This window comes from Leishmania mexicana, chromosome 30 (genome assembly GCF_000234665.1).
Source record: "Leishmania mexicana MHOM/GT/2001/U1103 complete genome, chromosome 30".
Lineage (NCBI taxonomy): Eukaryota > Euglenozoa > Kinetoplastea > Trypanosomatida > Trypanosomatidae > Leishmania > Leishmania mexicana.
Genome location: NC_018334.1, coordinates 1,104,111 through 1,119,344, shown reverse-complemented (window position 1 = coordinate 1,119,344; position 15,234 = coordinate 1,104,111). Strand labels below are relative to the sequence as shown.

The following is a 15,234-nucleotide window of genomic DNA, read 5'->3' as shown; positions in this document are numbered from 1 at the left end:
ATGCCAGAGCGAATGACAGCAGCGCTAGCTGCGCAACTGGTATCCTCGCCTCTGAAGTACGTGCTGCTCGATATTGACGGCGTCATCTGGTGCGGCGGGCACGTGATCGACCGTGTACCAGAGACGCTGCAGTACCTGCGCGGCCAAGGCAAGCGAATCCGCTTTCTCTCGAACAACGCGTCGCTATCTCGCGAGCAGCTGATGCAGAGCCTCAAGGCTAAGGGAATCGAGGGCGTGACAGTGAAAGAGTGCTACAACAGCGCGTACACTGCGGCGCTGCGGCTGAAGCAGCTGCTGGGTAAGCCAGACGTGCCTGGCGAGGAGCCTCTAGTGCACGGGAATGTGTTCGTGATTGGTGAGCAGGGGCTGCATGACGAGCTGCAGCAGGTACTTGCCCCGGGGTTCATCACTTACGGCGTGGAGCTGCACGATGCAGAGCGTGCTGGAGGATACGACACGGATGCGCTTGGCAGCGCGTGGCGCGTTCCGTCCCTGCCGCCGCCGCGGAAGCGCCTGGTGGTGTGCAATGGCAAAGCATGCCGCATGGTGCAGGCCGACGCGAACAACACGGAGAAGATTTCGCTCTCCGACCTGAACGCCGCTGCTGTCGTCGTTGGGCTCGACAAGCATTTCAATATGCTCAAGCTGGCGTACGGGTCACTTGTTCTGCAAGGTCCACCTCAGGACCTGCGCGAAGAGTCGTACACGCCGCCATTGTTCCTAGCCACGAACGAGGACCCTCAGCTGCCGGTCGGTCGCGATGCCGCCATGATCCCAGGCGCTGGGTCCATGGTGAACGCTCTGTGCACCGCTGTCGGAAAGCGGCCGGACGCCGTGTGTGGGAAGCCTCACAAGGACATGGCGGATATATTGTTCGAGGCCGAGGGTATCACGAATCCGCGAGAGGAGTGCATCATGATCGGTGACCGGCTAACCACGGACGTGGTGTTTGGCAATGCGGCCGGATGCCAGAGCATGCTCGTGCTGAGCGGCGTCGAAGGGTTGACGGATGTGGAGGAGGCAGAGAAGCAAGGCAAGACAACTCTGGTGCCAAAATACGTTGCCGAGTCTCTCGCCTGCTTCTTGCCATCATGAGTGGGTGGCAACAGAAGGTGCCGTACGTCCTTTCATCAGGAGGGGGTCTCTAGCGTATTTTCCTATTTATGGTGCTGGGGCGGTCTCTCACGTTGTCCTCGTTGGTGCCGTCGTGGTCGTAGAGCACTACGGCTCACACGGCGCCCGGAAACCCCCGGGAGAGGAACGCAGAAGAGGCGTTCGTCGAACAGTAATCTGCCGTGCAGCCGATACTAGAGCTTGGCGTACCTCTGCGATGGGTGGGTCATACACCATGTGAATCTGAGCTCTATGCAGGCCTCTTGAAGACGGAGGAATACCGCTTTAAGCTGCCATCCTTCGCCAGCCACTACGGGTTCTCCACTCTGCGAGTAAGGCTTGAGAGCGCACGCAAAGGAGTGGGTTGGTCTGCGCGGCGTTCATTGTTCATCGCTCTCCTTCCCTGTAGTGCCGCGTCCTCTTTACCGTGCCGCGTCTCTACCCCCTTGTCCCTTGCCATGCCACAGGGAGTTCAGGCCGCACTTGACCTGTGCTGTACTTGCTTCTGCTGCCTGTTCTCTTTTGTGTGTTTTCGTCTTGCTTCCGTTTGAAATGTCGGGATTCTGATGGGCCTCACGTTTCACGGATGACTGCATCAAACGCTCACCAGGTCCTGTTCCGCCTATCCGTTAGTTTAGCTCCACCTCCCCTCCTCACCCCCAACCGCCGCTACCACCGGTGCCAGAATGCGTGCCGAACCTTCAGGGCTGAGCTCACGCGACGGCCGCAGGCTAAGGTTACTTCAAGTTGTTATCGGCGCCGCTTCTGAAACTCGCGCACAGACCCGTACTCCTCCTCGTGTTCCGCTGAGGTGATCACCTCCCTCCATCCGGCTCATTTTCTTTTGTCACGCCTCCTCCGCTTGTGGAGCGCTCCCTGTTCGTTTACCCTCTGCCCCCATCGATATTCCCGATCGCCCCCCCCTCCCCTCGCCCGCCCCGCAGGTTACGGATATATATGCAGACATACCGATATGTATACAAGTGTATATATATATAGGTATATCTGTCTACATATATATGTCGGTGTGCTGAGGCTGCCTCAGCCTCTTCTCCGCTTCCTTTTTCGCTTCCCTTTCTCCTGCTTTTCGCCCGTAATCACGGGGAGACACCTCCGTGCGTCGTATCGCAGCGCCCAGCACCTACCAGCAGGGGAGCGCAGAGCGATATATCCCTGCTGATGTTGTCGATGAGGTCCTGGCTGACGTGATATCGGAGAGACCTGCGACGGTGAACACGCTTGTATTTTTTTTATATGGTGGGCGAAGTGACAGGCGAGCTCGAGTGCACCCCACACACCCTGCCCTCGCCTTGAGTATTGGTGTGCGGAGCCGGAGCGTCACCTCGAGGGGGATGCGCCAGGGGTGGAGACCGGCGCAGTGGGAGCGGCTGTTGGGAAGCGGGTGCGTTGACTTCGAGGCAAGACCCGGGCTCAGATAACTGAGTCGGCGCATGTGTGTAGGCCGTGTCTATGGCTGCCATCGCACCATCCAATGCGCTGGCCTGTGGTGGGCCAGTGAGTAGAGCTGAACGAAACTCATATTCCCTGGCAGAGATGAGACAAGCAGAAACGGATATCTGCGAAATAATGACATCGTGTACCTTCCCATTGTAACGGATGTGTCTCTGTGGCTGCGGTGGAGGCGCTGTGGATACCGATTGAGCCTGCAGCGGCGAAACCCTAACGGAGAAGAATGCGGTGCCATACGACGTGGCTCCGACACGGGTCCGACGCTGCTGCGCGGTTGGTTGTCGGCCCGCGCGGCGTCTGATCGAACGACGCTCGGAACACCAGACAGCACGCGGGCTCCACCACCACGTGCGCACATGTGCATTATCCATTCTCGCTCTCCGCTTGCTCCTGAACCTCTTCTCGCACCGCTCTCCCTCTGTGAAGTCGCCCCGTCGCCGCCGAGTCCGCCAGGCCCCCAACGGAGACCCACCATACCCCACATACCTGTCGCCGCAGCACTTCTGCAATCATGCGCCGCGTCATCTCGTCCTCTCTCACTCGTGGCGCCTGCACTCTTGGCGTCATGTCGGGGCTGTTTCAGCTCACGCAGTACCGCTTCCAGTGGCCTCCACTCCCTGGTGTGCCGCCGCAGCTAAGGGCGGTGCCGCAGGGCCGGCAGCAAAACCTGAACGTCGCGCAGCCAGAGTTTGAGCCCCCGAAGAAGCCGACAGAGGTGCCCAAGTTTGTGAAGATCAACACGAATGAGAAGGGCATCACGAACGTTCAGCTGGCCCGTGCCCCAGTGAACTCGCTGAGCCTGGAGCTCTTGCAGGAGCTGAACCAGTGGATGCTGTGGCTTGGGAGCAACGAGGAGACGAAGGCTGTGATCATCTCCTCTGCTATTCCAACAGTCTTCTCGGCTGGATTGGAGTTTTCCGAGGTGCATAACCCGAAGCCGGACCGCATCGGGGTCTTCTGGCAAGGGTTCCAGGAGATGTGGCGCATCCTCAACACCTTCCCCAAGCCAATCATCGCGGCCATTACCGGCAACTCTCCAGCAGCCGGCTGTATCATCGCGATGGGCTGTGACTACCGTGTGATGGCTCGCGGACCGAAGGACAACACGAACAACAGGCGGCTGTACCACATCGGTCTTAACGAGGCCAAGTTGGGACTCGTCGCCCCGCCTTGGACTGTATCAAGCTACGCCTACCTGATGGGCCCGCGTCAGGCGGAGCAGATGCTGCAGCTGGGCGACACACCCGTGGCCGATGATGCGCAAAAGCTTGGGCTCATTGACGAGGTGGCCGCTGATGAAGAAAGCACAATGAAAATGGCCTACCAGCAGGCGGAACGCTTTCTCAGCGTGCCTCCGGAGGCTCGTCGGGTGGCCCGTGATATGGTACGCTGCGAGCACCTGCGACTGCTTGCCACTGAGGACGACCGCAACTACGATACAGAGTTTTTCACGCAATATATGCAGAGACCTGATGTGCAGAAGAACCTCGAAAACTACCTGGAACGCCTCAAGAGCCGCTCCCGTAAGTAACGTCGAGTGATCTTAACGCGAATCGGGCGCATGGTCGTTTTTATTTCTCTCGCTTCCGTGAATTCTGTAAGTGGGGGCCTATATACCTCTCAGGAGCAGAAGCTGTGAGCTCTTTGTGCGCCGGTGCTGTCCAGCACAGCCGACACGGCGCCTCACATCCGAACAAGGCGCGAAGATATCTATACCTATCAGTAACCCCCCGTGCATGTGCGCGGAGCAGGCGCCACCTCCTGCACCACACCCTGCGGACTGCTGGGGCACAGATGCCGGCAGCATGGCGAGTGCGCCCCGAATGGCAGCATCGAGTCCTCCGGGCACCCATGTGGAGGGCCTCCACACCGTATTACGGCATGGCACACGCAGGCGGAGCACAGGGTCTCCAGAGGGTCCTGGCCTGCGGCTGCCCAACTCATTCCCCGAGCCCATGCGGCATGTGCCTAGGCCACCCCCTCCACTAGCCGCACGGCGGACACCGGTGCCTCCGCCCTCGACCAGGACCCTGGACGCTGCCCGCTTTGGATCCAGATGTGCAGTGCGCCCAGGCCCGTCCATCGCTGGAGACGCAGCACGCATGCGAGGGAGGAGCGAGGGAGGGCAAGAAGAGCCCGTTCGACGCATGGCCCCGGTTCGAGGGCAGCCGGCTCGTCCTAGAGGGCTCAGGTGCCGCCGTGGCGCAACGGAGGCACCCGTGCGCTGTGGTTGTGTGTGTATGCGTGCACATCTGTCGACGTGCTCGCTGTTGTAATGGGACGCGTTGACGCAAAACGGAAATCAACAACGCAAAGATGTCTCTATCTGTTTTCCTCCTATTCCACTTTTCGTCGTTTCCGAACGGTGCGCTGGTTCCTCCCCCCTCCCCCTCCCCCTCCTCCTCTACTCCCCAAGTGACGGGTGTGCTACAAAACGTTCTCGTGGTGGCGCTGTGCTGTATACTCGCTTCCCTCTCTTTGATGTTTTATGGCCTTTTGTTTTGTTTTCATTTTTTTTCGCTTGGGCTCGTGCGTATTCGCCTCGCGTGGGTGCATTGTGGCTTCCACGGCTCCACTCAGTACGCTCGTGGATTCTTTCCGCCGGTGTGTCGTCTTTTTCGCGAAGAAAGAGTCTGTGTGATCCTTCCGCGAATCGCCCGAGTCCCCTGCCGTGGCTGCCGCTTGCAGCACTTTGGATAGGCGTGCATGAGAGGCGCCTGAGTTGATGCCACTTCGAACCTTTTGCTGCATTCGAATATCTGACGCGACGATGCGTCCAAATTGCCTCTCGATGTCTCTCGTCAAAACGAAGTCGAGAAGGCGCCTTCATGCATCCGCGGGTATCGCGGCAGTGACGTTGTGTGGCCTCATGGTTTTTGGCTTTTGCTGCTCTGTGTGTGTGTGCGCGTGCTTTCAACCTCGGGGTTGAGGGAGAGAGGGAGGGGGGCTCAGGAAGACGTTATCTTTGTCCTCCTTGCGCCCCACGACACCCTCACTTCGGCTCCTCTCGTGTTGGGAATCTCCGCCATGGAGTCACAGCAGCCGTCAGGGTCGTCTTTTCAGAGCGGAGCTGTGCGGGTGCGTATTCCTCTTTGCCTACAGTGTACGTTTCTGGCGTCCGACGACGGTCGAGGAGCTGCTTTACATGGGCATGTGTGTGCGAGCGGTTTGCCGTGTTTTTGTTTTTTTCGCGTATTACCTCGAATGGCAGCAGCGCTAATGGCAAAGCTTCTGGGGCTCAGTGGGCAACAACGCAAGATGCACGGGCGACACACAACTGCCGTGAGCCGCAGATTGACGGCACGGGTCTCTGAGCCGGTGAAAACGAATCGGCAAAGTTGTACGTCTCCCTCCCCCTCTCAAGCTCACACGACGGACGGCTGCAGTTCATCTGCGCACCCATTTCACAACACGCCGCCACGTCGCAATCACAGACCCACAGAGGGAGGGGAAGTGCGCAAGTCCTCCGCTAGGAAGCGCAAGCAAACAGGTCCGCTGAAGGCGGAGCCACGGCGGTGAAACAAGCGCTCGCAGTACCACAATCTCGCCGGCTTGCCTGCATGTCTCGGTCCTCTTGTCATTTTCTTGCCTTCAAGTCTCTTTTTTTGTGTTTTGTGTCTTCGTAGTTTACAGCACATCTATGAGATCATGCGCAGAACCCCCTCCCCGTCCCCCTCCCCGCCTTCCTCCCCCTCCCCCTCGCTGTCTCTACTCGTGCGTGGGCGTGTTTCCTTTTCGGTTTGAAGCAGAAACATTTTTTTTGTGATGGTGCTTAGTGGCGTGTGTGTGGGAGAGGAGAGGGGCGCCTCGCTTGCTTCGATGTCCCACGGCCTCTCTCCCATTCGTTTTTATATTGGTGCGGTCCGCACAAGATCAAGGACGGTGCAAACGATGGCAAGGAACGCAACTCGGCGTGCCTCTAACGGGGCGGTACAGCGGGAGGAGCTGCGGCTGCCACCGAACGCGTCAGCTCTGCTATCGCGCAACTCCCTCTCACTCTCCTATATGATTGGCGGATGCGAATGAAGTGCCTGGTTCCGGCTCGCCCTAGCGCATGCCCGAAAGCTGCCATGCATCATGGGGGGCACGGAAGTTCCGACGGTCTTAACCGAACAGCTTGCAATGCGACTTGTGTGTCACGTTCCAGTGGATTCTTTTCCTCTCCCTCCTCCCCCCTCTGTGTGTGTGCCCTCTGATGGTGATTCACGTAATCGGTATTCCGAGCACCCCATCAGGCTACCCTGTTGCCCGACACTCAGCAGCGGAGCCAGTCTCAAGCCCAAGGCATGTCGAATCACCAGCCCTTCCCACGCATGCTGCATAGAAATGACCGCGCACTGCGATGAGGTCTACCGCGCGGCTGCCAAGATGGCAAAAGCGTCGCAGCACACACAGTCGCGGATCAGCGCAGCCGTGGAGGCGCAACGGCAAAGCACAGCTCTTCACCAACTGGACAGCCGTGCAGAGTTTTTTCCCAGCGATGAAGCATGCCTGGCCGACTCTCTCAGGAACGCATTCCGACGGCGTGTTTGCCGACCTTCTACAGCTGCCTCACCTCCGCTACAACTTCTCGAGCACCAGCGGGAGGGCGTGCGCTGGCTACTGGCCCTCCACGAGCTCGGCCTGCACGGCATCCTGGCCGATGAAATGGGCCTCGGCAAGACAGTTCAAGTGGCCGCCTTCCTTGCCGCCCTCGCGAAGGTTGGGGTGCTTGGCACATTCCTCATTGTTGCCCCTCTCTCCACAATGGAGAACTGGAAGAAGGAGCTGCTGCGCTGGGTGCCGTGGATGCACGTCACCGAGTTCCGCGGCACACACAAGGTGCGTGCAACGCTACGATCGCGACTGCGAAACAGACACCGCCGTGCCTTTGAGCGGCAGGAAACTCTGCGTGCACAGTGGGCACAGGGTGTGCCGGTGAACGTGCTGGCAAAGACTGTCGGTGGCGTCGTGCTCGCGAGTTACGAATCTGTCATGATGGACCGGGGCGCGCTTGCCCGCCTTCTCCACTGGGATATCACCATCGTGGACGAGGCGCACCGCTTGAAGAAGCTTCACTGCAAACTCCTGCAGACTCTCCAGAAAGCTGCGTGTCCTATGCGCCTGATCCTCACGGGCACCCCTTTGCAGAATGACTTGACGGAGCTGTGGACGCTACTAGAGTATGTCGGGCCACAGATGTTCAGCCACGACGATGCCGATCAGCGGTGTCTGCGCGAAGCAGTGGCGGCACTCTCGCGTGGATGTGGTTGGCGAGTCGATGCGAAGAAAGAGGAGCAGCGCGGTGATGGTTTAGGTGGCAACAAGCCGACGAAAAGGCCTACGGCAGCGGCCACCCGATCCCCACATGCGCCTCAAGCGAATACCGACGCCAACGCCGGCGAAGAGCAAGGTTTACTCCTCGCGTGCCTCAAAACAGCGCTGCAGCCATTTGTGCTACGCCGCATCAAGGCCACTGTCGGCATCAAGCTGCCGCCCAAGTACGACCTCGTTCTTCCCACCCCGCTCACACCGAAGCAGCAAGTGTACTACGCCCGAGTTCAGTCGGAAGAGCGCTATAGCAACAGCCATCTCACACACCTCCGCAAGTGCTGCATTCATCCGTTTCTCATCCGTGACTTCTATGCAGATAGCTGTGAACGGTGGCGCACACCACACCCACCGTCCTCAGCGCGCGAGCGACTCGAGTGCATGGTGAAGGCGTCAGGAAAGCTGAAACTGCTTGACGCCATGCTGCCGGAACTGCGCCGCCATGGCCATCGTGTCCTCCTGTTCTCTCAGATGACAAGGGCGCTAGATCTCGTCGAGGAGTACCTATCCTTGAAGAATGCAGTCCTTGAAGAGGCCCTCCTTGGAGACGATGAGACGGAAACAGTGATGAAAGGGGATAGATGCTGCGAAAGCGGTTCGTTCAAGGACGGCACGAGTCGCAAGCGGCTTGAAACGATGCTGTCTCAGATGTTGGTGTACACGCGCTTGGACGGGAGCAGCTCTGCAGAGGCCCGCAGCGAGGCTATTCGTCACTTTCAAGGGCCGCCCAGCTCTTCCCACAAACCGGACACTGGTGAGGAAAATGGGAGCGCGCCGTTTTCGCGGAATGCTGCAGCTGGCGGTGATTCTGTAGAGGTGTTTCTTGAACACGGCAGGCAGGCGGAGAAGCCCCCCGCCCCTGCCGACCGTGCTCTTCCACTTGAAAAGTGCAGCCGGCGGCGTCCAAGGAGGGAGCTCCGCAGTCGAGGCATTGAAGAGGATGACGAAGTCTTCGAGGAACCGTTGTTGTCTGCCCGCGCGAGCACCCCTGCCGGGGCTCTGGCGGAGATTAGCGTGAAGGAGACACGGCCTCTCGCATTCAAGGCGACGGGTCGTGTAAAGGCATGCTATGCCCATCTGGTGACGCGGAAGAGACTGGCGAGTGCTGGAAGGGACAGCCTCCCAACCCACAACTCTTCCATCGCAGCCAGCAAGTGTCAAGCAGACGCTGTTTCATCGCCATCAGACCTCTCCTTCACCTCAGCTGCCACCAACGCTCCACACGCAGCGCAGTCTGGGGTGTTTCTGTTTCTCATCAGCACCCGCGCAGGTGGCACCGGCCTCAACCTCACCGGTGCCGACACCGTTATCCTGCTGGACGGCGATTTCAATCCCCACAACGACTTGCAGGCGGTGGATCGGTGCCACAGAATCGGCCAACAGAACCCCGTCGCCGTCTACCGATTGGTCAGCCCCCACACCGTGGAAGATGAACGGCACAGCAGGATTGTGGATGGGAAACTGAAGCTAGAGCACTTGGTGCTCGGGGGTGATGCTGCAGGGTGCATATCGCCGAGGTGCTGCACTACGAGTGGTGACGTGGACGCTCGGCCACCACCGACCCCGGCCGCGGATGTCCTTCGATGTGCGGCGGCAGCAGTATGTGCCGAGCCTCCGAAAAAGAGGGCGAGAGCTGATTCAGCAGTGTCCTCATCCAAGAGCCAGGCACTGACCACCGACGAACTCCGCCTGCTTCTTGATCGTGCGTGGCTGCAACACGTGATGCCGCACAGGAGCGTGTAGCAGCTCCGTCGCGGATACTCGGCGGTGCTTCCTCTATTTAAAATAGACGCGCCATCAGCTGCGTAGTCGCTCCTACTGCGCTACCGATCTAGATGCACTTTCTTTGATGGACACACAACCTACTTTTCATGAGCATCGACAGCGTTTGGAGTGATCGGGAGCCTCCCTTTCTCTGATGGCGCCTCCATTGGTGATGGGTGGGTTCTCCACCCGCTCCACTGGCGTGTCTCCTCCCTCCCCCCTCCCCTCTTCCCGTCCACGTCGCCTACACCGTTCGGGGGCGGGCCTTTCACATCACACGATGTCCGTCTAGATGTTCTCGCACTCAACTGTCGCCGTCTTTCTTCCGTTTCTTTGACATCGCTGTTGCTTATCCGTTCCTCTCCGCACCGTGAAGCAAGCCTCAGCCATTACGTGCTGCACAGTGACTCCCCGCCCCTCCCCACCCCTCTTCCTCGCACACACACATACGCTACCACGCACACTACGGCAGCCATGGCTCGAGCTCGTTTCCTTCAGCTTCTGCTGGTGGCGCTGACGCTCCTCAGTATCGCTGCACTCCCTGTCAGCGCGTGGTGGAGCAAGGGCCACATGTCCGTGGCGCTCATTGCAAAGCGGCATATGGGCGCGTCTCTCGTTGAAAAGGCCGAACTGGCTGCTAAGGTGCTGTCCTTGTCTGGACCCTATCCGAAAAGCCCAGACATGGTGCAGACCGCATCATGGGCGGATGACATCAAGGCGATCGGCCTCACAACATTGTCGACGTGGCACTACATCACGACGCCGTACTACCCAGACGAAAACTTCACCTTGGAGATCAGCCCGGTACAGACGGTGAACGTTGCCTCTGTCATTCCGATGCTGCAGACGGCGATAGAAAAGCCAACGGCTAACTCGGAAGTTATCGTCGAGTCGCTGGCCCTCTTGCTACACTTTGTGGGCGACATCCACCAGCCACTGCACAACGTCAACCTCTTCTCTAACCAGTACCCGGAAAGTGACCTCGGTGGCAACAAGCAGCGCGTCGTTATCGACTCCAAGGGAACCAAGATGCTACTGCACGCGTACTGGGACTCGATGGCGGAGGGCAAAGCTGGGGAGGATGTGCCGCGTCCGTTGAGCAAGGCCGACTACGACGATCTGAACAAATTTGTCGACTACCTGGAGGCAACGTACGCAGGCACGCTGACGGATAAAGAAAAGAATCTCGTGGACCCTATGAAGATCTCGGAGGAGACCTTCGACCTGGCGCTGAAGCACGCCTACCCCGGCGCCAAGAATGGCGCCACGCTCTCGGACGAATACAAGAAGAACGCGAAGAAGATCTCGGAGCGTCAGGTGCTGCTTGCCGGCTACCGCCTGGCCAAGATGCTGAATGCGACGCTGAAGCCGATCAGCACGGCAGCGATTCTGCAGGGTCTCAAGAACATCCAAAGCGAAGTGGACACGGAAAACAAGGCTGAGGTGTACAACCACTACGATCAGAAAGGTCTCAGTACTGCTGTGACGGCGATTGTCGCCGTGGCAGTCTTCATCGTCGGCATTATCATCGCCACCCTGGTGGTTCTGGTCCTCAAGTGTTACCTGCAGAAGCGCGACCGCTTTGTTTACTACGAGCCGGTATCCCTGTAAAACTGCATTTTGGGCTGCCTTCGCGTATGCCACGCGGTGCCTGTGGCAGACGAAAGCCAAGTCTTTTGCCCCCCCCCCGTGCGTCCTCTCGCTCCCATCGCGTCTCTCTCGCTCTCGCACTTTGGGTGCCTCTTCGCTGCCCAGCGCCCCCCTCCCGCCTCCTCCAAAAAGAAAACGTCGTGACAGAGGAGAGTGTCTGTAAATGGTGCCGCGAGCAGCCCATATACATCCCTCCTGTTACACGCACCTGCGTGTGTGTGTGTGTCGCCACTTCTCGTGGCAGACAACCTCGCAAACTACTGACCTGAAGACGACGACGGGGAGGAGAATGCTTTTCTTTTTTCCTTTTGTCGTGTGTTTGCGTGCTCTTCACTTCCCTGCGCACTCTCCCTCTCTCTGAGAACTTTACGGGATGTGACGAGGAGGAGGAAGGGAGGACGTATACGCATACATGCATGCATATATATATATATATGCTTAGGCATGTCTGTCTCCATCGACACACCAGTACCGGCATACACGCATGCATAATCCCCTCCCCCCTCCCCCTTGCTGGTGCCCTTCCTTGTTGAACGTGCGCACAGCCGACCGTAAGCAAAGCAAACAGCGCGCCAAGAGAGATGTTGACGTCTCTCGGCAGCATCTGGCGCTGGATGCAGGAGAGGCGGCAGAGTGGCGGAGGGAGGAGACAGCAGAAAGGGCAACAAAACACAACGAAAACAGACGAATGAGCCCACAACGGCGGCAGCGGAGTTCGTGTCCCTTCGTGCTGGGCTTCTTAGTTTTTCGTTGGCTTGCTCCTTGTTCCTCTCACTCCCCCTCCTCCTCTCCCCTCTGTAATTCTTCCTCCTCTGTTTTCGTTTATCATTGGTTGACCATTAATCTCTGTCTCTGCCCTCATTCGCCCTGCCTTTTCGGAGTGCGAACCTCGCGAAAGGAGCGGCCTCGATTTGTTTCGGCTGTGAGTCGTCTTTCTCTCCCCCCTCCCTCCCCCCTCCGCGTCTCTCTTGCAGATGCGCCGCCATCGCAAGGGTCACCACGAGGGGTGACGTAATGTGAGGGTCGACGTGCCTCGCGTGTGTTTCATTTTGTTTTTCTATTTTCCTATTCCTTTATTTATTAGGACGCTGCAGCACATCACCCCCACAGAGGGGTGAGGGTAGGTGCGCAGACGCCGCCTCTTAACGCGAGGCCGACCAGGGCCACCCTATGTGCACCGTATATACGGTTGTAGAGTGGCCGTCGGCTAGCCATGGTACACGCATAAAGTGACGCGTAGATGAGCACGGAGTGCCTGTGCTGAGGACACGCGTTATATGTCCTCGCTCCTCCTCTTTTTCGTCATGGCACGCGCGCGTGTAGCGGAGATGGTCTCTTGTCATACTCATGAACAGGCAGAAGTGGTGATATCAAGCCTCTGCGTCGTTGTGCCTCAGAGACGCGCCTCGCGGACGAATGCGCGCATCTGATGGATGGCTGTGCAGGCGGGGGCGGCGGGGGAGGGGGAGGGGAGAGGCACATTTTCTCTGCGCAAGCGACGGCCCCTCCCCTCCCCCTCTGCCATCACGCTTGTTGAAGCATCCTGCACGCTGCTTTGCTCCCGGGCGACGACTCTCCCTCGATGAAAATTCGGCTCCGTTTTTTTTTGATTTCGTTGTACCCTGCGCACTCGTCACAGCTGAAAGACACGTAATCGTCGAGGGACAGGTGTGGCGGTGAGACAAGGGAGACGCATGCACACTTTTCGTTACACACACACACACGATACCTACTATCCACTCTCACCAACCCCTCTCCCTCCCCACCCTCCCACCCCGATCTCATAAGCTACAGCAGTGTACGCCATGGGTTACGCAGCCCGAACAGCGGAGCTCTACGTCGAGGTGGTGCTGGGTCTCCTGCACGGCCGCGCTTCCGTCTGCGGCATGCTGGAGCAAGGGTGGCACGGCCGTCGCCCTCATTGCGCAGCGCTACATGGACCCGAAACTGGTGAAGAAGGCAAATGCCGCTGCCAAGGTGCTCTCCTTCGCTGGTCCCTGCACCAGGATGCCGGATGTGATGCAACTAAGGCCGTGGGCCGACGATGTGGTCAAGTTCGAGATCAAGATGAACTTCAACTGGCACTTCATAACGACGCCATGCTATCCGGACGCGGACTTTACTCTTGAACTCAGTCCGGTACAGACGGTGAGTGTCACCTCCGTCATTCCAACGCTGAAGTCCGCGATCACGAAGACGTCAGCGACGACGGAGACTATCAGGCAGTGTCCGGCGTTTATGGCTCACTTCTTCAGCGGCATTGAACAGCCGCTGCACAATGCAAACGTGTTCTCTAATGAGTACCCTCTGAGCGACTACGGCGGCCATGCGCCGATGGTGACCATCGATCCTAATGGAGTCAAGACGCTGCTGCACGCGTGCTGGGATTCGATGGCGGAAGGGTCGGCCAGTGTGGACGAGCCACGCCTGTTGAGCAAGGGCGCCTACGAAGACCTCAGCGCGTTCGTCAACTATCGGGAAGCGACATGTGCAGGCAACTTCACGGCGACGATTTGAAGCGAGAGGCACGAGGTGGCGATCAAGCACGCGTTGCCCGGAGCCTCCAACGCCGCCAAGCTCATCATGTGAGCGGTGCGTGCTTCTTGCTGGCAAATACCCGGGGCGAAGGGGCTGAATGCGGCACTCATGATCATCAGCGCAGCCACCCTTATGTGCTGCATGATGAACATCCCGACAAAGACGCCGGTGGAGGAGAGCACGAGTGGTGGGACTCCCTTGCAGCAGAACAGATACAGGCAGAAGGGTCTCGCGGTTGGTATCGCCATCGCGTTCTTCGGCGTTGCCATGATCGCTGCCACTGTCGCCGTCTATGCATCTGTGCGCTGTCAGTGCGAACCAGCGTCACCTGCGACGAGTAGGGTGTTCTGACGGCGCCGGGTGTGCAGCTCTCCTCTCTTCACATCTGCCGTAGCAGGCCCGCTGTGAGGACCTGTCTGGACTGGCGTTGTTCAGAAGCACCTGTATCTCCCACCCATCCACCCCACCCCACCCCCTCGCCATGGTCAGCGTGGCCCTTGCGGATAACTCATTCTTTCCCTTCGACCTGACGTCGTGCGAGTAGACGAGTGCTGTGCAGAGACCATAACGGAAACACTCCGTGCGCCTCCTCTGCGCTTCCTCCTTGAGTGGCGCCTTGTTCTGCTTCTATCGTTTGTGCGGCGTTCTTTGTGCTTGGCTCACACCGCACAAGCCGAAGCTCGTGACGAACGTTTTTCTGTGCCGTCAGTGTGCCCAGTCCCACTTGCCGTAAAGCGTGAGCTAAACTCAACCTTATCCACCGGCCCTTGCCACACGCCTCTCCCGCCATCGCCTGGTGCGATGGCAGCCGTACTCAGGCACTAGAGCCATGCCCCGACCCGGTCATCGGAGCACGCCCCCTGCCTCAAACTCTACCCACCCCCGCCATGAGGGGCTGGTGAATGATCACAGCATGAGAGCAGGGCGCGCACGCGCCTGGTTTTCATTGCATTGTTTTCACGTGGGCTGTGGCGGCTAATTCTTCTTTTTTTTGTCGTGCGCGACGTAGTCAGGGGCCGTAGCAGCTTCCATATGTATCCCTGCCCGTCTTACTTCACTTTACCAGGGGCGAGAAGGCGGGCTCTGCCCTGGAAGCCAAGTCGATGCCACGGTCGGCCTGATGCCCGTCGCGCCTGGTTGTGCTGGACGCTCCCACCCCGACGGCACCGTCGAGTACGTGCGTACTCCTTTCTCACAGCTGCATCGGTATCCACAGATTTTTGTTTTTTTTCCTTGCTTTGCCCGTTGCTGTTGTTTTCGGCACACACACACACACACACACCCTGTATGCGAGCCGTGGCATGCCCTGATTCGCCTCGGCTCGCGCTGTGCGACAGTTTGAGAGCCGACGTCTGACAGCAAGCGAACAAATATGGGGGTGGGAGAGGA

At 58.8% G+C, this 15,234-nt stretch overlaps 4 protein-coding genes and 1 pseudogene across 4 annotated transcripts, besides 1 other annotated feature; all 5 read left to right on the top strand.

Moving 5' to 3' along the window:
- LMXM_30_2340 (putative p-nitrophenylphosphatase) lies at positions 1–1,095 on the top strand (the record flags this gene model as incomplete). The annotated part of the gene is made up of 1 exon (XM_003877705.1): positions 1–1,095. One exon carries the CDS (start codon positions 1–3, stop codon positions 1,093–1,095), a length of 1,095 nt encoding a protein of 364 aa, XP_003877754.1.
- A 1,999-nt stretch (positions 1,096–3,094) lies between these two features.
- Positions 3,095–4,114, top strand: LMXM_30_2330 (putative 3,2-trans-enoyl-CoA isomerase, mitochondrial precursor; the record flags this gene model as incomplete). Its single annotated transcript, XM_003877704.1, has 1 exon — positions 3,095–4,114. The coding sequence occupies one exon, from the start codon at positions 3,095–3,097 to the stop codon at positions 4,112–4,114; it is 1,020 nt and encodes a 339-aa protein (XP_003877753.1).
- A 2,546-nt stretch (positions 4,115–6,660) lies between these two features.
- On the top strand, positions 6,661–9,636 carry LMXM_30_2320 (helicase-like protein; the record flags this gene model as incomplete). Its single annotated transcript, XM_003877703.1, has 1 exon — positions 6,661–9,636. One exon carries the CDS (start codon positions 6,661–6,663, stop codon positions 9,634–9,636), a length of 2,976 nt encoding a protein of 991 aa, XP_003877752.1.
- A 495-nt stretch (positions 9,637–10,131) lies between these two features.
- On the top strand, positions 10,132–11,268 carry LMXM_30_2310 (putative 3'-nucleotidase/nuclease precursor; the record flags this gene model as incomplete). The annotated part of the gene is made up of 1 exon (XM_003877702.1): positions 10,132–11,268. One exon carries the CDS (start codon positions 10,132–10,134, stop codon positions 11,266–11,268), a length of 1,137 nt encoding a protein of 378 aa, XP_003877751.1.
- Positions 11,269–12,961: 1,693 nt separating this feature from the next.
- LMXM_30_2300 lies at positions 12,962–14,253 on the top strand (annotated as a pseudogene).
- Positions 12,962–14,253: a sequence feature.
- Positions 14,254–15,234: the final 981 nt, after the last annotated feature.